Source organism: Marmota monax, unplaced genomic scaffold (genome assembly GCF_021218885.2).
Source record: "Marmota monax isolate L192 unplaced genomic scaffold, Marmota_monax_Labrador192_F-V1.1 WCK01_AAM20220418_F8-fsc00024, whole genome shotgun sequence".
NCBI classification, from domain to species: domain Eukaryota; kingdom Metazoa; phylum Chordata; class Mammalia; order Rodentia; family Sciuridae; genus Marmota; species Marmota monax.
The window spans coordinates 7493835-7518853 of record NW_026695224.1 but is presented as its reverse complement, the minus strand read 5'-3'; the positions used below and the strand labels follow the sequence as shown (position 1 = coordinate 7518853).

General features: G+C 33.9%; 1 protein-coding gene across 3 annotated transcripts in view; it reads left to right on the top strand.

Moving 5' to 3' along the window:
* Rpgrip1l (RPGRIP1 like) overlaps positions 1 to 25019 on the top strand; it is a 101697-nt gene that overhangs the window by 38484 nt on the left and 38194 nt on the right. For 2 of the 3 annotated variants that reach the window (XM_046435031.2, XM_046435035.2), the window contains exons 13-21: positions 244 to 423; positions 1216 to 1333; positions 5268 to 5720; positions 8802 to 8953; positions 11531 to 11909; positions 13208 to 13395; positions 13539 to 13619; positions 22354 to 22461; positions 23268 to 23433. In XM_046435031.2, coding sequence (XP_046290987.1) covers positions 244 to 423; positions 1216 to 1333; positions 5268 to 5720; positions 8802 to 8953; positions 11531 to 11909; positions 13208 to 13395; positions 13539 to 13619; positions 22354 to 22461; positions 23268 to 23433 — 1825 coding nt within the window. The remainder of the gene's footprint in view (positions 1 to 243; positions 424 to 1215; positions 1334 to 5267; positions 5721 to 8801; positions 8954 to 11530; positions 11910 to 13207; positions 13396 to 13538; positions 13620 to 22353; positions 22462 to 23267; positions 23434 to 25019) is intronic. The other variant, XM_046435034.2, reaches the window with a different exon arrangement.

Below are 25019 nucleotides of genomic sequence, written 5' to 3'. Positions count from 1 at the left end.
TCATAGTGTACATTTTAATTAAAGAGAAATAAATAATGATTCTTTTTTATGTCATGAGGTAATAAACTGTTTTTTAATTTTTTAAATTGTTCAAATATCTATGCAAATATGTTTTAGAACTGCTGTATTCCTAATGGAAAAAATTGAATACATGTTTTCAATAATTGTTTCCTGCTTGATCTACATTAATTCACACGGTCACATTTTAGAAATTCTTCAGTAATAAACATGTTTTTGTTTTAGGCTCAAAAAGAACAAAAAAATGGAGACCTTTCATTTTTAGAGAAAGTAGACAGTAAAATTAATAAAGATCTGGAACGCTCCATGAGAGAGCTGCAAGCAACTCATGCAGAAACAGTGCAAGAACTTGAAAAGACAAGAAACATGCTAATCATGCAGCATAAAATTAACAAAGATTATCAGGTAAGTAGTACACTCTGTACTAAATCAAGAGAGTAGGTTTTCTATGCTGTTCTCCTGATGATTTACTTTTCTTAAACATATGTGTTATCATGTATTCATCTATTATATCCTATTATCTATTGCCACCTCTTATTATATATTACCACATCCCTGTAATTTAGTCTTGTGACTAGGTGGTTAGAAATAGTCTAAAAACAGGGGCTGGGTTGTGGCTCAGTGGTAGAGTGCTCACCCAGAATGCATGAGGCACTGGGTTCGATCCTCAGCACCACATAAAAATAAAATAAAAGATTGTGTGTCCACCTAAAACTAAAATATAAAACATTTAAAAAAAAGAAATAGTCTAAAAACAAATAAGTCCCTGGTTTAGGGCAATTAATAGTAGCAGTGGACCACCTTATGTTTGTTTGTTTGTTTGTTTTCTTCTTTTCTTTTATAAACAGGGACTCAATAAGTTGCCCTCCCTAACCTCAAACTTGGGATCCTCCTGCCTCAGCCCTCCAAGTAGCCAGGATTACAGGCAAGCACCACCATGCCAGGCTTTACATTAGCTTTTAATAAAACAGAAACTCATCTCCATAAAAAGGAATCCAGAGTTTTATTTACTTTACTTCTTATTTGTGAACATTGCCAAGTATAATTTTCTAAACTGTAAGCTATATGAGATCAGGAAACCATAGTTTATAGGACCTGGTATTCCCAGGATCTAGAAAATGCTTGAATCATAGTAACTTTGATAAATGAAAATGGAACTAATTATAGTATTGAAGTTTATGTGCTCTTGTTTTTTAGATGGAAGTTGAGGCAGTGACCCATAAGATGGAAAGTTTGCAGCAAGATTATGAACTTAAAGTGGAACAATATGTTCATCTTCTTGATGTCAGGGCTGCACGCATCCAGAAACTAGAAGGTACCGTATACACAGTAACTAGAGGAATGGATCTTATAATGGCTGAAAATGTCATCCAAATCTTCACTCACAGTATCTTTTTGCTGTATTTTTCCAAATTCATAGCTATAATAATAAGTTACCAGAAAAGCTCTTTCATCTGATTCTTTTCTGCTTAAGAAGTTTTAGTAATTCCCTACTGCTTCATTGTTGCAGGCAAGATTTCAGAGTACTTCATAAAGTACCACAGGCTCAAATTTAACACCACGTTTGTTATTTCCCTTCTAAGCAACTTACACTCCTCACCAAATAGGCTTTCTTCCTCTTAGGTTCCTTCATCTTGCTCAGTTCCAGCATCCTGCTTTTGTTCTTACAGTTTGTTCTGTCTAAACCTTCTTTCCACCTTGACCTCAACATAGACCCTTCTGTGCTTCAAAATCAAACTCAGTGCTCCCCCATGTCAGGAACCTGGCTCTGATTACTCCTAACCATCTCTCTACCTAAAATGTCCTTGCAGTGATTTTCAAACTTTAGCAAGTATGAGAATAATCTGAGGAACCCATCTAAATTGTGGCTTATGGAGTCCCACCCCTAGTGATTTGGGGGCCCATGATTCTTTATGGTTAGAAATGACTGCAAGCTATTCAGATGCCGGTGTGAGGCTTCATATGGCTAGCACAGCACTTACCTCCCCAGTTTTCCCCTCAGGTACTCAGAAAATATATGTGTAGGGATTATATAAGTGTTCCTCAGCTGTTAGAGTTTTGCATATTCACTGTAACCACCATATAAGTTCTACACTGATGGGTACTCGACTCTTTCATGTCCACTGCTGTATAATACTTAGTCATCTGTGCCAGCAGTAACTTTACCCTCTTAAACTTATTTATGATCATAGAGGCCTTTTTCTCACAATATATACTTTTTGATATTTATCATATTAAAAATCAAGCGAGAAAATTTTTAAATATTTCTAATTCATGTTAAAATAATAATAAACCTATTGTATGTTAACATTAATTATAGTATTTGTTTTTTCGAACATTTATTTTTAAGTTGTAGTTGGACACAATACCTTTATTTTTATTTATTTTTTTATGTGGTGCTGAGGATCAAATCCAGGGCCTCACACGTGCCAGGCAAGCACTCTGCCACTGAGCCACAACTTCAGCCCTAGTATTTATTTTTAAAAGTTCTGTTTACCCAAAAAAAAAAAAAAAAAAAAATATATATATATATATATATATATATATATATATATATTATATATATATGTATATATATGAGTAGAGTAGCATTATTTTTAATTTTTAAAAATTTTTAATGTTTTGCAAATCTTTTTAGGATCTGACTTAATAGAAAACAGCTGGATTATTACATCTGTTTCTGCATTTAATCTGTCTTAATAACACATATCATGTAGTCTTTGAGAAACTTCATTATACACATGTAAGACAATAAAATGAAAAAGGCAAATAACATCTTGGTAGTAGTATGAAATTAGTTTTGTCCTCATCGACCCCCTAAAACAGTTTTAGAGACCCTCAGAGGTGCCTGCACCATACTTTTAAAACTTCTGATCTATGAAGAAGGGCAAAATAAATATCTTTATCTGACTGAACAAGGCTTTCCAAAAGTCGAGAAGCAGTGTGTACCTTTTCTTCCAAGTAGTACTCAATAAAAATTTGCTTAATGGAACTTTCTTGGTTAAAAGGGAGGTCACAGAGTTAAGAATTTTCATTCTTTTCAAAACTTAACAAACTTTTACAAGTATGTTTTATATGTCTCTTAAATTCATTGACTTATTCAGTAAACATGATCAAGTCTCTAATGCATCCTAAGCAAAGTGCTAGCCAGTAAAGAATACAAATAGGAAAAAAACTGAGGCACCACCCTCAAGGGTATTTTTTCTTGGTGCTGAAGATTGAACTGAGGGTCTTGTGAATGCTAAACACATGTTCTACCACTGAGCTATAACCCCAGACCCAGAGATTTATTTCTCACAGTTGTAAGGCTGGGAAGTTCACCTTGAGGGACCTTCATGTCAAGGGCCATAGCAGAAGGCAGAAGGGCAAAAGAACATGCACAAAGGGAAAGCAAGAAGAGACCAAATTCACTTTTATAGTAAACCCACTCTTATGATATCAAACCCACTCCCATGATTATGACATGAAGCCATTCATGAAGGTAGAGCCTCTATGGCCTAATTGCATCTTAAAGATTCTGCCTCTCGACACTGTTGCATAGGGGATTAAGTTTCCAACACATGAACTTGGGGAAACACATTCAAACCATAGCAGGTATTAAGAAAACACTGATGAGAGAATGCCTCTTCCTACCTCAAGATTCAGGTAAAAGGACTGGAGATGTGGCTTGATGGTAGGGTGCTTTCCCTAGCATGTATGAGGTCCTGTGTTCAATCCCTAGCACACAAAGAAAAATGATTTGGGGAACTCTAAAATAGGTGTGGAGTCTTTAGAAACAGTCCACACACATGCACACACACAAAAGACTAGACTTCACCACTAAGTAAAAGTAGTATATTCAGTATTGCATTTTGGAGATTATACTCCTGGTATTAGGAGAATGAGTAAGACATGAAGGAAGGAAACATGTTGAGTTCCATAATAATCTAGATAGTAAATTGAAGGTATTAAATAGATACAGTGGTGATAGAATAGGGACAAATCTGATAAAGATTTAGGAAATAGTGTTGGATAGTAGTGACCCTATAAGATATGGTGAGAGTAACCAAAAAAGGAATCTAGGATGACTCTGGTGTCTAACCTGGGCAACTGGATGAATGTTAACACCAACCTCTTGAGATTCAAAGTAAAAAAAAACAGCCAGAAAACCGTATGATACCTTCTGTTTTGGATATACTGAATTTGAAGTGCCTTCGGGATTCTATAAGATAGAGGGTGAAGTAAAACATTAGATATATGGGTCGGGAATTTAGGAAAAAAATCTGAGTTAAAAATAGAAATATGGAAGCTTTCAGCATGCTGATTATAACAAAAGTCATAAAAGTAAATGAGATGACCCATGAGAATATGTCGACTAATAAGAGAATTGAAAGCAGAACCCCAGAAAACTAGCAGAGAAAGAAAAGGAAGGGCAGGGGAAATAATGACATGGAAGCCAAGATAGAAGTTCACAGAAGGGATAGTTTCATCAGTCTCAATAGAAGCAAAGAAAACAAATAGTACAGGGTCCAGTATCCATTGAGTCTAGCAATTAATTGGTTATTGCTGATATTTTCTGCCGTAGTTTTATGGAAAAGTAAGGCAATGTGGTTTACATGAGTAGTTGGAGACACGCACATACATTATTCTTTATAGAAACTTGAGTGTAACAGTAGGGGAAAATGTAAATAAAAAGAGATCTTTTTAAAAATAGCTTTAAAGAAGTATAGTTAATGTACTTTAAAAGATACATTTAAAGTATACATTTTGGTGAGTTTGGGCTTGTGTGTACAACTGTGAAACCATTACTATAATGAAGACAATAAACATACACTTCACCCCGCACAGGAGAAACATGTAACCTATCACTCTAAAGGAAAGGAGCCTGAGAAAAGAGAAATTAAGGAGAGAAGGTAATGGACAAAGAAAAGGTGGAGGAGCAGGTGAAACAAAATAGTGACCTCAGCTGTTCATTCAGAAACCTGCTTTTCTTTTTCCTTTTGCTGGCTTTGGCTATATTACAACTAAAGTTGTAATTTTTAAAAACTTTGTATTATAAGTTGACAAATTATACTTGTGTGTATTTTGAAGTTATAATTTGTTATTGTTTAACAAATGATGTATCAAAACAAGAAAAATGGTATAGTCATAGAATTTAAGATTGAGATTATCCACTAAAAGCACTCAAATGTCCGACTGCTTCAAATACAAGTTTGCATTTTCATATGTCAATATTTTAAAATCTCTAAACTATGTGTCTTCTCTTGTAGCCCAATTAAAGGATATTGCCTATGGCACCAAACAGTACAAATTTAAACCAGAAATCATGCCAGATGACTCTGTCGATGAATTTGATGAAACCATCCATCTAGAACGAGGCGAAAATCTATTTGAAATCCACATCAACAAAGTAATCTTTTCTTCTGAAGTTTTACAGGCATCTGGAGATAAAGAGCCTGTCACTTTCTGTACCTATGCTTTCTATGATTTTGAACTACAGACAACTCCCATAGTTCAAGGCCTTCACCCAGAATATAACTTCACTTCTCAATATCTTGTTCATGTTAACGACTTATTTTTACATTATATTCAGAAGAATACTGTCACACTTGAAGTCCACCAAGCTCACAGCACAGATTATGAAACACTTGCAGCATGTCAATTGAGATTCCATGAAATTCTAGAAAAAAGCGGTCGAATATTTTGCACAGCAAGTTTGGTTGGTAAGTACAGTTTATAGGCTTCAAATGTTTAGATCACTAATTTGAGTTATCTATTGTTATTCTACATTAGTATCTTATACATTAAAGGTGCCTTTTGGATAGGGACAAGGTTCTCTATCTACATCAGTAAAATAGCTATTTAGTGTTTAAAAACTTATTACTTCAGATGTTTGTTTATCATATTGATACCCTTGTTTGATTAAACAGTTACAGTACATTCATCATTTTTTTTTTTTTTTGACAACATTGTGTTACCACTTACTAAATACTAAGAATACTGGTCAGTGATAAGTAAGACAGACAAAACTTGTATTCTCAGATAGCTTAGCTAACCTTCTAGCAAGGAAAATAGCCAATAAAACAAATAAATAATTATATTCAGATATGAAAAATAACTTGAGCAAGAAGCTAACAGAGGGATGGAAGATTGCTAGTTTGAGATGAAAGCTTCCTCAAGAGGGTGATGTTGATAAAGACCTGAATGAAGTTCCATGCCAGGATGCAGGGGAAGAATGTTTCAGGCAGGGGAAATTGCAAAACCAGAGATCTGAGAGAGGAACAAACCTGACGTGTTGTAGGGGCAGAAAGGTGGCCTGTAACTGGAGTAAAGGTGAAATTAAATTAAAAAGCCAATCAGAGCACACTTTAGAGCAATATAGGTCATAGGAGTTTAGGGTTGATAAATGGGACTCCAACATTTAAGAAACAGGAAAAGGAAGAGCCTGAAGGACCTAGGAATTAAACCAGAGACCTTGCACCTGATGGAAGAAAAAGTAGGCCCAAATCTCCATCATGTCAGATTAGGCCCCAGATTTCTTAATAAAACTCCTGTAGCGCAAGAATTAAAACCAAGAATCAATAAATGGGGGTGGATTCAAACTAAAAAGCTTCTTCTCAACAAAAGAAACAATAAGGTGAATAGAGAGCCTACAGAATGGGAGCAAATCTTTACCACAAGCACATCAGGTAGAGCACTAATCTCAAGGATATATAAAGCACTCAAAAACCTTAACACCAAAAAAACAAACAACCCAATAGATAAATGGGCCAAGGAACTGAACAGACACTTCTTGGAAGAGGATATACAATCAATCAACAAACATGAAAAAATGTTCAACATCTCTAGCAATTAGAGAAATGCAAATCAAAACTACTCGAAGATTTCATCTCACTCCAGTCAGAATGGCAGCTGTTATGAATACAAACAACAATAAGTGTTGGCAAGGATGTGGGGGAAAAGGCACACTCATACACTGCTGGTGGGACTGCAAATTGTCGCAGCCAATCTGGAAAGCAGTATAGAGATTCCTTGGAAAACTGGGAATGGAACCATCATTTGACCCAACTATCCCACTCCTTGGTTTATACCCAAAGAACTTAAAAAGAGCATACTACAGGGACCCAGCCACATCAATGTTTATAGCAGCACAATTCACAATAGCTAAATTGTGAAACCAACCTAGATGCCCTTCAGTAGATGAATCGATAATGAAACTGTGGTGTAGATATACAATGGAATATTACTCAGCATTAAAAGAGAACAAAATCATGGCATTTGCAGGCAAATGGACGGAGTTGGAGAATATTATGCTAACTGAAGTAAGCCAATCTCCAAAAACCAAATGTTGAATGTTTTCTCTGATATGTGGATGCTGATCCATAATGGAGGTGGAGGGAGCATGGGAGGAATGGAGGAATTTTAGATAGGGCAAAGGGGAAGGGAGGTTAAGGGAGGAGGCATAGGGGTAGGAAAGATGGTGGCATGAGATGGATATCATTACCCTAAGTACATGTATAAGACATGAATGGTGTGAAAATACTTTGTGTACAATCAGTGTCTTCAAAAATTGTGCTCTATATGTGTAATATGAAATGAATAGCATTCTCCCATCATATATAACAAATCAGAATAACTTTTTTTAAAAAGAGCCTGAAAAGGAAACTGAGGGGTGACCAGTGGTATAGGAGGAAAACTGAAAGTATATGGCATCCCAGAAGCCAAGTAGAAAAACCATTTTAAGAAGGAACAGTGTTGATTTTGTGTCTGGAAAGGGATTTTATTTTACTGATTGAGTGGTTGATGACATAGATAATATATTTATGACTTAAAAGTCAAAATGATGTAGGTATCTTATCCTCTCCTGTCTCCAGACACCCCTGAACCCCCTCACCAAAGATTTTTTATGCATATGCAACCAAATATGTATGCATTGATATTCTTCTATTACATTTTATAAATAATGTTAGATGTTAAATCATGGTTGAATAAAAGAAATTTATGAGGTAGGAGTAGAGTTTTAATAACATGATGTGTTCAGAGAAGTTTATGTATACAATATTCTCTACTAGACAAATATTGAGTATCTATTATGTGCTAGTCCCTATGGTAGGAGTATATTGGTGAAAACTACATTCCTTGCCCTCAAGAAACTTTCATTGTGGTGTACAGACTATACAGTTGTGAGTAGACAGGCCAGAGCCATCAGTGCTCTAATGAGGACATACAAAGTCTGTGAAGGAAGTACAGAGCTGTTGAACCTCCACAGAGGATAAGTCTTCACAGAGGAATAACAAGAGTATGCAGGGCAAATATCATACAACTTTTCCCCCAGTACTTGGTACAGTAAAGAAATGGAAAAATGCCAAAGAATTTCCCAAAGTTGAATTAAAATTTGAAATGTCATATTTATAATTTTGAGGTTGCATATTGCAAATGTCAGGCTATATTGAGTACAACTTGTTTAAATAAAAGTACTATAGCATCAAAAAGAATCTGGGGAGTATCTGATTCAATATTTACATTTTTCTTTATATTTCAGAAGGATTGAAATGGTATGATATATCCCAAATCATAATTTGACATAGTTTTTAAATAATATTTAACATACAATGAAACCCATACCCCAAAAGTAACTCTTTTCTTCATCTGTTATTTGCCAATCATACATCATTTGTGCAAATCATATCATTGAACTGTATAAAATTTATAGTTTTAATGCATAACACCATTGATGTATCTTTTACTTATATATATTTCATTTATGTGACTGTTTTAACAGTGGGTTATGTATTGACTTGTAGGAACTAAAGGAGACATCCCAAATTTTGGCACAGTAGAATACTGGTTCCAATTAAGAGTTCCCATGGATCAAGCAATTCGACTTTATCGAGAACGAGCGAAGGCTTTGGGATATATAACATCAAATTTTAAGGGGCCAGAGCAAATGCAATCGGTAAGCTTTATTGACTTTAGAACCCTTTTATTACATAGAAATTTTATAATATTCTCTTATATATCAGGCTTTAAATTGAAATCATTTTCTTTCACAGCCTTCAAGTGGCTTTTTTCAACTTCTTATTTTGGAATAATCATAGTCTTATAGGAAGTAGCAAAAATAGTACAGTGAGGTCCTGTGTGTGCTTCACCCAGTTTCTCCAAGTTGTAACACCTTACAGAACTATGGCTTAATATCAAAACCAGGAAATTGATATTGGTATAATAGGCTATCTACCTTATTCAGATTTTTATCAGTTGTTACATGCAGGCATTTGTGTATGTGTATGTAAACATGTGTATAGTCATTTTATGCAGTTTTGTCACATGTCACAATTCATATAACAATCACCACAATGAAGATACAGAACATCAATACAAAAGAATTCCCTTGTACTACCAGGACAGTTTGGGGTTATATAATTTCAGTACTGTTACCACACATCAAGTCTTTCATTAACAAGTTCTACTGTTAAGAAAGCAAATAACTATTCTTGGAATATCAATTATTTTCTTTCTTTCAAACTGTTTCCTCAAAAATTGGGTTTCTGAAATGCAAAGTCAAATACAAAATGTATATTTTCTTGCTAAGAACTGGGAGTTTAAATGCAATTCCCCAGGTTAGCATTTCCTAAACCATGTTTCATGGAGTCTTAATGATCATATTCCTAAATGAATTCCATGATCCAGTGAATGTAGAAAGCACAGAATTGAGCAAAGTTAAATAGGATTCTTGACTTAAGATTTCTTGTATATATGAATTTCAACAGGAAACATAAGGTATGCACTTATGTTGCATAACAGAGGAAGGTGTTATAGTAGAAATATTTTGGAAGGTTGACTCAACTCATAAATATCTTACTTTCTTTGTTCTTAGAACTGACCCTTCCCCAATTCATGGGACCTTTCCCCCCATTGTTCAGTTTTCTATTAAATTATCTCATTTTCTCACACTCCCTATGTAATTATATAACTGATTACAGAATATCTGCTTGACTCCAGTTGGGCCAATCAGATTCTGCTTTCTGAAACCAAGAGAAAGCAAGACTCATGATGCTTAAAACATGTAAAATTGGGAGTAATTGGCAGCCATTTTCTACCATTATAGTCAGCAAAGGGGGAAAAAATGGATCCAAGGAGAAAGAACAATTAGCAAGTATTATGAGAAAAATAGAGACCAAAGAGAAAGTAAATTTTAGTAGTATACCAGTCCTACTACCTTCCTAAGGTCCAGCCACATTTCTGCTGTATAGTTCCATGAAAAGTCCTTATAACCTTCCTCTGTGTGGTATTTCTGCTCAATGGATTGGTTTCTGTGACTTTCACTTAAAGAACCATTACTAACATAACTTGAGAAAGAATAGCACTTGCTTCCCAGAGATCATCTTTCTGGCTAATATTCTTCATAATACACTTTGGGAAATGCCGAAAGAAATGGGAATTAGAAACAAGGAAACCGGATTATTTGTTTGATTTTTGTATTTTAAAGGTTTTTAGACTCCCAGATTCTGGCTTTCATTTACTGGTGGAATTTTAGCTTTTATGGATGGATTTGAGGATGTCAGTGCAGGTGGTACTTTTAAAAATCATTCCACTCAGCCTTCCATAACTGAGTGCAGACTAGCCTGGGAACACAGAATTGTGATTTCCTTTCTCAGGTTTCTCCACTCCAACCCACCAGATATCTCTACTAAGAAGATTTTGACTCTGACTCTATTTGGCCTTCTCCAATTAAGTCTCCTAGTTAGGGGTCTCATCTATTCAATCCAGACTCAGAAATACAGAGGAGTTCCTCGTGGAAAGGAGAGAATTCTCCAACACTAAACTAAACAGGGACACTGAAACACTAGCATTTTCTTTGTCCTATATATATCAATTATGGAAGATTTACTGTTTAGTGCAGTTATTTTCCAAAATACTTGTGTGGTGGCCCTCTTAGTAGAATTTCCATAAGGAACCATAGAGTAGTTCCCAGCTCTGCCTGATAACTTCTGCTGCTCATCTCTCTTCCAAAATGTCCTCCCAAACCTTGCTTTTTAGCCCTCCCATATTTTTCTTGTTCTTATTGAGGTTGGACTTTGATACACTGGCTAATCTTGGCCTTATATATCTGCTTCTTCAAACCCCAGTGGTTCAGGATGAGAGCCAACCCCAAATATAACAGAATTATCACTGTGGACAAGCGATGAATCTCCTCTGGTTAGGGCATTCTTCTTTAGACCTATCACTCACTGTAGTCTCTGGTTATTAAATAGAATTAATAACTCTTTTCTTGGTTGGTTTTGGCTTTAACACCAATTTCTACATACCTTCTCAATCTCCTATGTTTGTTGCTAATAGCACAGGATCATCTGTCCACATATGGTTTTAAATAAGAATCAAAAGTGGGTTTTTTTTACCTTAACTGATAAATTAACTTTGAATGAAATTATGCAGCTTCTGTCCATTTACAAAATTATTTTGTTTGGGGGTTGGCAGCTGCTGTTTATCTTTTAATTGTATTATTTCTATAATATAAATATGTATGTTTTTCCAGTTAAGTCAGCAAGTACCTAAAACTGCTCAGCTCAGTTCAACAGATTCCACAGAAGGCAACTTAAATGAACTTGACATTACAATAAGATGTTGCAACAACCTGCAGTCCCGAGCTCGCCACCTGCAGCCACACCCATATGTTGTGTACAAGTTTTTTGATTTTGCAGACCATGATACAGCCATCATTCCCAGTAGCAATGATCCACAGTTTGATGATCATATGTGTTTCCCAGTGCCAATGAATATGGATTTGGATCGATACCTTAAGTCAGAGTCTCTGAGTTTTTATGTGTTTGATGATAGTGATACCCAGGAGAATATTTACATAGGAAAAGTCAATGTGCCTTTGATTTCATTGGCACATGACAGGTGTATCTCAGGTAAGCCTGTGTTCTTGATTCTACAAAATTGTAAAAGCAAACTTAAATTGTACCTCAGTGTTATGGATGTGATTTGTTTATAACTAATTTTCCTAACCTTCTCAGAATCCTTAAACTTTGGGCCATTTTTTTTTTTAGTTATTTACTGAGCAATTGCTGTAAGAATTATAATATGCATCATATCATACTCTACTTAAAATTAACACTAACCTAATTCCATTAAAATATAGAAAGACTAATACAATTTCATTCTCACTATGTGTTCATTCTCACATTTCTGCTATTCTTGACATATATATATATAGTATACCTGTATATGTTATAAACCTCTGTAGGTACCATGTAGCAGAAGGAGGAGAGAAGACGCTAAGAGCAGTCCCACAGACTCTTACTGTTTTGAATGTTTTTCAGTAAATGCTCCTCAATTTGTTGCATATCTTTGATCACTTTCCAGTTTCATTATATGGTTGTTTTGAAGCATTCTGTCCACATTTATCATTGCTTTTTGGGAAGAATATTTGCTGAGCTCTTCATTCAGCCATTTAAAAGTCTTACCTATGCCTGTAAGAGAAGTTTATCATCTTAACAATATTTTGTTCATATTCTTTGATCTATTTATTTCATAGACTTTTTATCAGTGTAGATATTGATTTGCAATAATATAACAACTTCCGGTAAAATATATTTAAAATTGGGCTGGGGCTATAGCTCACTTGGTGGAGTGCCTACCTAGCATGTGTGGGATGCTGGGTTCAATTCTCAACACCACATAAAAATGAAATGAAGGTATTGTGTCCATCTACAATAAAAAATATTTTTAAAATACATATATTTTAAAATTATAACAATTTATAGTAATGTAAAGATTTCTTTACATACATAAACTGTTTGAAATTTTAAAATTTTAATATATTTTTCATTAGACACAAGTCTCTTACAAGAATTTTCAAGTCAAAATGAAAATCAGTACTTGAAATACAACCAGATATGTCTTAGAAGAAGGCTAGGAATTCTGAATAATCCTGAATTTAATTTCAGGGAATTAAAATAGTTATAAATTAATTTCCCATTGTTAAGTCAGTATTATCTTTGAGGCCTTAATTTCTGTAAGAAGTCAGTTTGAGAAACGAACTTATCATAATTCCTCTTTATTTTATTCTCAATGACATTTGAGTTGTAAGTAAAAAATGCTAAAAAAAAATTTTTTTAAAATAGAGGGTGGTTCTTTGTTTCTCTTTAATTCATATGTAAATAAAATTTCACTCTTACTAATTAAAAATATTTTTGTAATTTGACAGGACTATTTGAGTTAATAGATCATCAAAAGAATCCTGTGGGCACTATCCATGTTATATTAAAATGGAAATTTGCTTATCTTCCACCAAGTGGATCGATAACTACTGAAGTTGAAGGAAATTTCATACACAGAGAACCAGAAGTTGTTCAGGCACTACCTCCAACATCCTCTGTTAGCACATCAGTTGCAGTGAGTAGCTATAACTTCAAATTTTCTTTCAAACATAAAATTTGAATACAAACTTAATAGCCAAATACCTCTGCCAAAGAAAAAATTGTTGAAACTTTATCTACTATTCACCATACTCATCCTGACATATTGGTTTATCTTAGGTACCAATACCTAAACCTAGACGTTTAACACCTGTAGAGAAGAAAGTGTCTTTTGTGGATATCATGCCACATAGGGATTCTGTAAGTAGTAAATACTCAAAATATGGATTTGTTTTTTTTCTGTAATAAATATTTGAAATAACAAATAGAGATATACTATGACTTACTTGATTTAAATGGGAACAAGTGAATGAAGTACATCTTTTCCCTTTAAAATGACCGCTTTTTTGTTTGGCACTATATAGAAGTGTTAACCATTCATATTCCTTGATCTAAGCCCCTCTCCTGGCTCCATGTCTCTCTGCAGCTACTGTCCCAGTCCTCTGTTCCCACTTACAAAAAAAGTTGTCTAAATTCTGCTTCCTTACCTCGTACTGTTTCTTAAACATACTCTAGGAAAATTAATTTTAACTGTCTTAGTAAGGTCACAGTGACTTTTTTTGCAGGGGGTGGACTTATTCAGTTATGTTTTTATTCTGATGGACTTGGCATTCTAAGTGTCAGTTATTTTCTCTTTTTTTACTTTATTTTTTTTAATTGGTGTGTTATAATTATATAGTAGTGGGATTCATGTGTCATATTCATTAAAGCTCATAACATAATTTTCTCAATCTCCTTTCTTAGTACCTTCCCTTTACCCCCCCCTCCTCCTGACCCCTTTACTCTACTTATCTTCCTTATGTTATCATTTAATTAGTACTTATCATTATATATATATATATATATATATATATGGATTTATTGTGATATATGTGTGCATGAACATAGCATAATGTGGTAGATTTTGTTTCTCAGTACTTCCCATTCCCTCCCTTCCTCTTAATCCCCTTCCTCTAGTGTATTGGTCTCCCTTCTATTTTAATGAGGTTCCCCACTCCCTTTTTTCTCCTTCCTTTCTCCATTCTCTCCGCCACCCCCCCACCCCACCCCCCGCGACGCCCCTCTCTCTTCCAGAGATGAGAGGAAACATTTGACCTTTGACTTTCTGATTCTGGCTTATTTCACTTAGCATGATGTTCTCCAGTTTCATCTGTTTGCCAGCAAATGACATAATTTCATTCTTTATAGCTGATTAAAACTTCATCACATATATACCACATTTTCTTTATCCATTCATCTGTTGACAGGCACATAGGTGGTTTTAAAACTTGGCTATTATAAATTGCACTGCTATAAACAGTGGTATGCATGTATCACTATAGTATGCTGATTTTAGTTCTTTTTTTTTTTTTTTTTAAAGAGGGAGAGAGAATTTTTTTTAATATTTATTTTTTAGTATTTGGCGGACACAACATCTTCGCCTGTATGTGGTGCTGAGGATCGAACCCGGGCTGCACGCATGCCGGGCGAGCGCGCTACCGCTTGAGCCACATCCCCAGCCCTGATTTTAGTTCTTTTGGATAAATACCAATGTGTGGAATAAGTGGATCATATGCTGATCCCGTTCATAGTCTTTTTTTTTTTTCCGTTGTAGATGGACACGGTACCTTTGATTTTTATTTTTACATGGTACTGAGGATCAAACCTAGTGCCTCACACGTACTAGGCAAGTGCTCTACCACTGAGCTACAACCCCAGCCCCCCATTCCTGGTCTTTTAATGAATCTCCATACTACATTCCAAAGTAGTCATTCTAATTTGCAATACCACTAACAATGTAAAAGTGTACCTTTTCCTCTAAAGGCTCACCAGCATTTATTGTTATTTGTATTCTCGATGAATGGCGTTCTAACTGAAATGCAATGAAATCTCAGTATAGTTTTGATTTTCATTTCCCTGATAACTATGGATGTTAAAACATTTTTCATATATTTATTGCCCATTTCTAGTTCTTCTGAGAAATATCTGTTTAGTTGTTTGTTATTTGATTGGGTTATGTTTTTTCCGTATAAATTTTTAGAGTTCTTTATGTACTCTGGATATTAATCCCCTATTGGAAGAGTAGATGGCAAAGATTTTCTCCCATTCTATAGGCTCTCTCTTCTGGATCTTGTTTCCTTTGCTGTGCAGAAGCAAATTTGATGTCATCCCACTTTGATTCTTGGTTTTATTTCTTGAACCTAAGAATCGTATTAAGGAAGTTGGTGCCTGCACCAGTATGTTGCAGTTTTGATTCTGTGTTTTCTTCTAACAACAACAGTGTTTCTGGTCTAATTCCTAGGTTTTTGATCCACTTTGAGTTGATTTTTGTTCAGGGAGACAGAGATAGATCTATTTTCATTCTATATCTGTGTATCCAGTTTTCCCAGCACCATTTGTTTAAAAGGCTGTGTTTTCTCCAACTTTTTTTTTTTTTTTTGGCATCTTTGTCCTTTGACAAAGATGACAGTATCTATGTGAATCTGTCTCTGTCTTCCATTATTTTCCATTAGTCTTTATGTCTGTTTTTATGCCAACACCATGCTGTTTTTGTTATTTTACCTCTGTGGTATAATTTGAGATCAGGTGTTATGGTGCCTTTGGCATTGCTCTTATTGTTGGTATTGCTTTGGATTATCCTGGGTCTTTTATTGTTCCATATGAATTTTAGGACTTTTTTCTAGTTCTGTGAAGAACATCATTGTTATTTTGATGGGTATCACATTGAATCTGTAAATAACTTTTGGTAATATGGCTTATTTATTCTCCCAGAACATGATACGTCTTTCCATCTTCTGAGGTCATCCTCATCTTCTTAATGCGCTACTATTTTTTTTATTGTAGAGGTCTTTCACCTTCCTAGTTAGCTTTATTCCCCAGGTTGTGGTGTTGTAGTTTTTTTGTCTGTTTAAGGCTACTGAGAATTGAATTGTTTCCCTGATTTCTTTCTGAACAGATTCATTATTAAAGTATAGGAAAGCTATAATTTTTATATGATGACATTGTAATCTGCTGCTTTGCTAAGTTTGTCAGTTCAAGAAGTCTTGTGGATTTTTTGAGGTCCTCTAAGTACATGATCATATTGTTAGCAAACAGAGGTAGTTTGATTTCTTCCTTTCCTGTATATCCTTTTAATTTCATTCTCTTGCCTGATTGCTCTGGCTCGAGTTTCAAGAACTATTATTGAATAGGAGTGGTGAGACTGGATATTTTTGTCTCATTCTGTATTCTAGAGGAAATTCTTTCAGTTTTTCTCCATCTAATCTGATGTTGGTTTGAGTTTTATAGTGTTTATGATGTTGAGTTAAGTTCTTCAGTCCCTAGTTTCTTCAGTGTTTTAACATGAATGGGTGCTGGATTTTGCCAAAGGCTTTTTCTGCATCTATTGAGATGTGAGTTTTGTCCTTAATTTTATCCATTTGATGAATTAACATTTATTGATTTGTATATGCTGAAACAACCTTGTTTCCCTGAGATGACTCCAACTTGATCATGGTGTATAATCTTCTTAATGTATTCTTAAATGAAGATTGCTAATATTTTTGTAAAAAATTTTTCCATCTATGTTCTTCAGGGATATTGGTCTAGTGTTCTTTCATTGATGTATCAAAGTGATACTGTATTCACAGCGTGAACTTTGGAGTGTTCCCTCCCTCTCTATTTTATGAAATAATTTGAGAAAGATTGGCATTAGCTCTTCTTTAAAGGTCTGATAGAACTCACATGAGAATCCATCTGATCCCTGACTTTTCTTAGTTGCAAGATTTTTTTGGCTTTTTGTTTGTTTGTTTGTTTTTTAAAGTTGTAGTTGGCCACAATTTATTTATTTATTTATTTATTTATTTATTTGTGGTGCTGAGGATCAATCCAGGGCTTCACACGTGCTAAGTGAGCACTCCACCGCTGAGCCATAACCCCAGCCCCGAGATTTTTTTGTTGTTGTTGTTACCTCTTAGTCTTTTTAGGTTTTCTGTATCCTTTTGGTTCAATTTCAGTAGATCTTATATGTCTAGAAATTTTTCAATGCCTTCTAAATTTTTCAAATTATTGGAATATTAGTGTTATGGTTTATATATGAGATGTCCCCTGAAGGCTCATGTGCAAGACTAAGCAAGAATTTTCAGAGATGAAATGATTATGAGAGGTATAACATAATCAGTGGATTAATCCACTGATAGGGATCAACTGGGCAGTAACTATAGGCAAGTAGAGTGTAGCAGGAGGAAGCAGGTCACTGGGGGTATGTCTTTGGGGTTCATATTTTGTCCTTGGTGGATAGAACTATTTTCTCTGTTTCCTGAATGCCCTGTTCTGTGCTTCTATCCTCCACCACATCCTTCTAGCATGATTTTCTGCCTCACCTTGGCCCTAGAGCTGTGAAGTCAGCTGATCATGAACTGAATCTCTGAAACCATGAGCCAAAATAAACTTTTCCTCCTAAGAATTGTTCTTGTCAGATGTTTTCATTACAGCAACAAAAAAATGAATAAAACATAAGTTTTCAAATTAGTCCCTACTGTTTGCTGGATTTCAGCAACATGTATGATGATTATGTCTTTTTTCATCTCTAATTTTATTAAGTTGGGTCTTCTCTCTTTTTGTATTACTTTTCTGTAAGGGTTTATCAACCTTGTATATATATTCAAAGAACCAGCTCTTTGTTACTTTGATCATTTGTATTATTTAATGTTTATTTCGTTAATTTCAGCTCTAATATTAAGTATTACCTGTCTTCTACTGGTTTTCAGATTGGTTTGTTTCTTTTCTAGGACCTTAAGAATGTAATATTAGATGGTTTGTTTTGGGATCTTTTGTTTTTCTCATGTAGACACTTAATGCTATAAACTTTCCTCTTAGAACCACCTTCATACCATCCCAAAGATTTTGGTATATTGTATCAGTATTCTCATTTGATTCTAGAAATTTTTTTGTTTCTCTTTTTTTTCTCTTATTCTTTTCTCATTCTAAAGATTATTATTTAATCTTCGTGTGTTTATGTGGTTTCTATAGTATTGCTTGTTGTTGATTTCTAATTTCATTCCAATATGTTAAATGTTAGGCATTATATCACTTTTTTATGTGCTAAAGCGTTGTTTTGTGACTCAAACTATACTCTGTTTTGGAGAAGATTCCATGAGCTTCTAAGAAAGTAAATTCAGCTCTTGGGTGAAATATTTTATAGATATCTTTTAGGTCGATTTGCTCTATGTTATTATTTAAGAAAGAAGTACCTTTATTGATTTTATGTCTAAATTACCTGTCTGTGGGTGAGAATGGTGTTTTGAAATCACCCAGTATTATTATATTGGGGTCTATCTGAGACTTAATGTCAAGAGTGTTTATTTAATAACTCAATAAATAAATGGGCAGATGAATTAAACAGATACTTCTCACACAAAGAAATACAAATGGCCAACAAATATATGAAAAATATGTCCAACACTATTAGCATTTAGGGAAATGCATTCAAACCACACTGATTTAATGCAATTTCTATTAAAATCCCAATAATGTTCTTCATAGAAATGGAAAAGGCAATCATGAAATTTATCTGGAAAAATAAGAGGCCCAGAATAGCCAAAGGAGACCTTAGCAAGAATAGTAATGCAGGAGGCATCACAATACCGGATCTTAAATTATACTAAAGCTATAGTAACAAAAACAGCATGGCATTGGCACCAAAACAGACATGAGGACCAATGGAACAGAATAAAAGACACAGAGACACACAACCACATAAATACAGTTATCCCATCTTAGACAAAGGTACCATAAACATACATTGGAGAAAAGATAACTTCTTCAACAAATGATGCTGGGAAAACTGGAAATCCATATGTAGCCAAATGAAATTGAGCCTCTCTCTCTCACCCTGTACAAAACTCAACTCAAAGTAGATCAAGGAGCTAGGCATTAGACCAGAGATCCTGCACTTATTAGAAGAAAAAGTAGGCCCAAGTCTCCATCATGTCACTTTAGGAACTGACTTTCTCAATGAAACTCCTAAAGTACAAGAAGTAAAATTGAGAATCAATAAATGGGATGGTGTCAAACTGAAAAGCTTCTTCACAGCAAAGAAAACAATCAAGAATGTGAACAGAGATCCTATAGAATGGGAGAAAATCTTTGCTACCTGTATTCAGATAGAGCATTAATCTCCAGGTTATACAAAGAACTCAGAAAACTTAACACCAAAAAAAAAACCCAAATAACCCAATCAATAAATGGGCAAAGGAACTGAACAAGCACTTCACAGAAGAAGAAATACAAATGGTTATAAAATATATAGAAACAATGTTCAACATCTCTAGCAATTAGAGAAATACAAATTAAAACTACATTGACAAGATAGAGGACACAGAGACAACCCTACATAAATATGGTTATATCATACTAGACAAAAGTGCCAAAAACATTCACTAGAGAAAAGATAGCCTATTCAACAAATGGTGCTGGCAAAACTAGAAATCCATATGTAGCAAAATGAAATCAACCCTATGTCTCTCACGCTGCACAAAAGTCAACTCAAAGTGGATCAAAGAGCTCAGACTCTAAAACCCAGGAGGGTATGAAATGAGATGATCCAAATTCTGAAAGAAAACAACTGCCAGCCAAGATTATTATATCCAGTAAAATAAACAAAGTAGAAATGAAAACTTTTCAAGATAAGGATAAAAGAAATAATGGTTACTAAGCCAGCACTACAAAAAACACTTAAATGCTACCCACAGAAGACCTCAAAAAGCAAACCCCAGAACTCTAAATGGGTGAATCTCACTGGAAGAACAGTTAAACAAATGAAAATTAAGACTGAATTAAATACCACTACCATATACATCCATGAGAATGGGACTCTAATTAGAATAATGAATTCTGCTGTCATGTATAACTAAAAGAACCAATTAAAAAGAGTGAATTAAAAATGTGAAACAAATCAAAATGTCAGGAAATAAAAATCTTTCCATAATAATTCTAAATGTAAATGGTCTCTATTCTCCAATTAAAAGACACAGACTTGCTTAGTGGATTAAAAAGTCAAAGTACAACTATATACTATGTTTTTGAACTATATGCTATATGAAATAAATCCTTAATGTTCATTGGACTCATTTAATCCTCTCAGTAACCCCATGTACTTCATACTAGAATTATTCCTATTTAAAGATGTAGAAAGTAATTTTTTTTGCTTTTATTTTTTTATTAATTTTTTTAATTTGTTCTTTTTAGAAATACATGCATTAGAGTATATTTTGACATACATGACTTACTCTAATTAGAACCCCATTCTTGTGGTTGTACGTGATGTAGAGTTATACTGGTCATATATTCATATATAAGAAACTTATGTCTAGTTCATTTACTGTTTTGTGGAAAGTAATATTTAGAGATGCTAAGAAAACTTGCTCATGGTTAAAGTAGTAAATCTGGTGTTTGAATATAGGTAGCCTGATTCCTAAGTAAATGACCATAAAAATTAAAAAGACATCTAGAGAGAGATGTTTGTTGCAATATTAGTCATAATATCTAAAAATCATGAAATAGTTAAGTCCAACAGTAGTGAAATAGTTCATTAAACCATGATACACTTATCAATATAGGTGTTATTTTAAATTATATTTTCCCAAAGTTTCATAATAGGAGAAAATTGTTATATTAATTTTTAAAATGTTAACAGAATATATTGTGTTTATAACACAAATCACCATATAAATAAAAATTTTAATTACATAAAAATTATAAATAGTTGGGCACAGTGAAACATGTGTGCCTGTAATCCCAGCGTCTTGGAAAGCTGAGCCAGGATTGCAAATTGGAGGCCAATCTGGGCAGTTTGTAGGACCCTGTCTCAAAATAAAAACTGAAAATGGCTGGAGATGTATCTCAGTTATAAATCACCTCTGGGTTTGAATCCCAGTACCACAAAACAAAACAATAATAATAATAATTTAATTATAAAGTAATAAAAATCTAATACATTATTAAAAATATTACTATTGAGTAGAAGGAATATAGATTTGTATTCATTTATTTCTTTTATATATTATTTACCTTTTACACATTCTTTATTGGGCAAGTTTAATTTTAAAATAGTAAAAATTATAAATTACATTTTAAAAATCAACAAAATTTTAAAATGCTGGAATAATAGTTAACTGTAAGTTGATATTTATCATAATAAAAAAATAATACTGATTGTAGGAAATATAACTATTTTACTATATATAACTTTCTAAGTTGTACAAGTAATATATAATCATCATAGAAATATTAGAAAATATAAATAAGAAAATAAACAATAAAAATAAAATTAGGCCTGGTGTGGTGTCACATGCCTGTAATTCCAGCGGCTCAGGAGGCTCCGGAGAATCACAAGTTCAAAGCCAGCCTAAGCAACTTAGTGAGGCCCGAAGCAACTCATCAAGACCCTGTCTCTAAATAAAATATTTTTAAAGAGACTGGGGATGTGGCTCAGTGGTGAAGTACCCCTGGGTTCAATCCCTGGTACCAAAAAACAAAATTAAATAAAATTACATTTCTACAAACCTACAATTCAATTTTGGTGAATTTTCTTCCATATTTGCAAATACAAATGTCCAACAGTGCCCTATTGTCAGACATTTGCATTGCTATACTTGTATTAAATCCTATGTACATATACTTTAAAGAATTTCCATTTGGGGATGAAGCTCATTGCTAGAGCACATGTTTAGCATACGTGAGGCCCCGAGTTCAATCCCCAGCACCACAAAACAAAAACAAAAAGTGTATTCATAAGTTTATTGAAGTACACTAAAGTAATTAAATTTATTGTCACATGGGTGACTATTTTATTTCTTATCAGTTTTTATTTGTATATATACACACATTCATTTATATGTGTGTGTGTGTGTATATATATATATATTTGTAAAAGTCTTAGAATAATAATATACATTCATTCATGTTTTCACATTAGTGCAAGGAGACTTCTCCTCCTCCTGAAGATATGAAGGAAATTTCACCAGAAGTGGATCATACAGCAAAAATAGAAATTAATACAACAACTATTTCAAATATTCCCAAGGTATGCAATTGTATTAAAAATATTTTGAAAGGTTTAATTTGATTCTTGAAGGCTTTGTCTTGGTATTGATGTGGTTTGAGAAATTATAATATTTATCCTATTTTTGTATGAGACTTCCTTGCATTAAAAACATTAAAAATATGACAAGTACAATTATTAATTATGTTAAATTTGACAGCTGCAATTATACTGGTAGTGGCAGACAACAAATAGATATGTGAATTCAAGTCTTCATAATTTTTTAAATTATTTTTAAATTAATTTTAAATTAATTTTTAAAAATCAAAACTAACTATCCATTTTGAGATAAATGCATTTTAGTATATATTAAGGTTTTCATTTATATGCATATTTTTATTTCATTTTCATTTTCTATGTAATTTTTCATTTTATAATGAGTGTTTCACATATATATTGCATATCTGTATATTTCTCAAATTTACATGCTTTATCATTCAGATGCTTCAGCAAGCATACTATAAGGGTTGGAGTTGTAGCTCAGTGGTAGAGCTTAGCATGTGCAAGGCCTTGGGTTTGATCCTCAGCACCACATAAAAATAAATAAATAAAATAAAGGTAATGTGTCCAACTACAACTGAAAAACAAATGTAAAGGACTGGGGCTGTAGCTCAGTGGCAAAGCGCTTGCCTAGCATGCATGAGGTACTGGGTTCGATCCTCAGCACCACATAAAAATTAACAAAGGCATTCTGTTCATCTACAACTACAATTTTTTATGTTAAAAAGAAGAATACTATAAAATGTGATCTAAGCAATAATAAATATAGGAGTGTGCTTTTCTTTCAGCAGGTTTCTCAGGAAGGCAGTATAGCTAAGGTAAAAGAGAATACTGAGAAAATCCAGCAAGAAAAAGATGATGATGTATCTTTACTCTCTGAGGGTCAACTTGCAGAACAAAGCTTGGCTTCTTCTGAGGATGAAACAGAAATAACAGAAGAATTGGAACCAGAAGGTGACTTTCTTTTCTAAAATCCCATTATTTGCTTTACTCTTTATTTTGTTTCATCTGTTAGCATATGCATCATAAAACATCATCTAATAGCAAGATCTACCTCATCATATCTATTTCTTGACAGAAACTATGGGTTATAGTTCATTAATCTGCTTAGCTATTGTTAGGTATAATTTTGTATCTCTTCTAAGTCAGCGTGGATCTCCGTAATAGAATAGAAATGTCATTACTGACCTGTTTATGTTTTAAACAGTTTCATATTCTCTTTGGGGGTCAGTATTATCAGTTGGATTACTCTACTGTCTTGACCTTTTAAAAATCAAAACTAAGAATCCTGACCAGAGATCAACAAATATATGAGAAAATGTTCATCATCTTCAGCAATTAGAGAAATGCAAATCAAAACTACACTAAGATTTTATCTCACCTCAGTCTGAATGGCAGTTATTAAGAATATAAACAGCAATAAACGTTGGCAAGGATGTGGGGGGGAGGGTACACTCATATGTTGCTGGTGGGAATACAAATTGGTGCAACCATTATGGAAAGCAGAATGAAGATTCCTCCTAAAACTTGGAATGGAACCACCATTGACCCATCTATCCCACTTATTGGTTTATACCCAAAGGACTTCAAATCAGCATATTATAGTGATGGAGCCACATCAGTGTTTATAGTAGCCCAATTCACAATAGCTAAACTATGGATCCAACCTAGGTGCCTTTCAACAGATGAATGGATTTAAAAAATGGATTTAAAAAATTATATATATATATATATATATATATATATACACACACACACACACACACATACATATATGGTGGAATATTACTCAGCCTTAAAGAAGAATGAAATTATGGCATTTGCTGGTAAGTGGATAGAGTTAGAGAATATCATGCTAAGAAAAATAAGCCAATCCGAAAAAAGTAAAGGCCAAATATTTTCTCTAATATGCAGATGCTAATTCACAATTGGAGGAGGGCCACTAAGGAAGAATAGAGTTACTTTAGATTAGGTAGAGAGGGATGAAGGGAGGGGAGGGGATATGGGGATAGGAAGGATATAGACTGAATCAGACATTATTACCCTATGTACATATATAACTATATGATAGGTGGGATTCTACACCATGTATAACCAAAGAATGAGAAATTATACTCCATTATATACGATGAATCAAAGTACATTCTACTGTCATGTATAACTAATTAAAACAAATTTTAATAATTAAAGTATTTAAAAAAGAATCCTGACCAGAAAAAGACAATTTACTGAATGGTTTCATTTATTTAAAAGCCTAGAAAAGCAAACATAGTGAGAGAAAGCAGGTTAGTGCCAGGCGCAGTGATTAATGCCCATAATCCCAGGCAGCTTGGGAGGCTGAGGCAGGAGCATCTCGAGTTCAAAGCCAGCCTCAGCAACAGCAAGGCACTAAGCAACTCAGTGAGACCCTGTCTCTAAATAAAATACAAAAGAGGGCTGATGAGGCTGGGTTTGTGGCTCAGCGGTAGAGCGCTCGCCTGCACATGCAGGACCCTGGGTTCGATCTTCAGCACCACATAAAAGTAAATAAGTGAAATAAA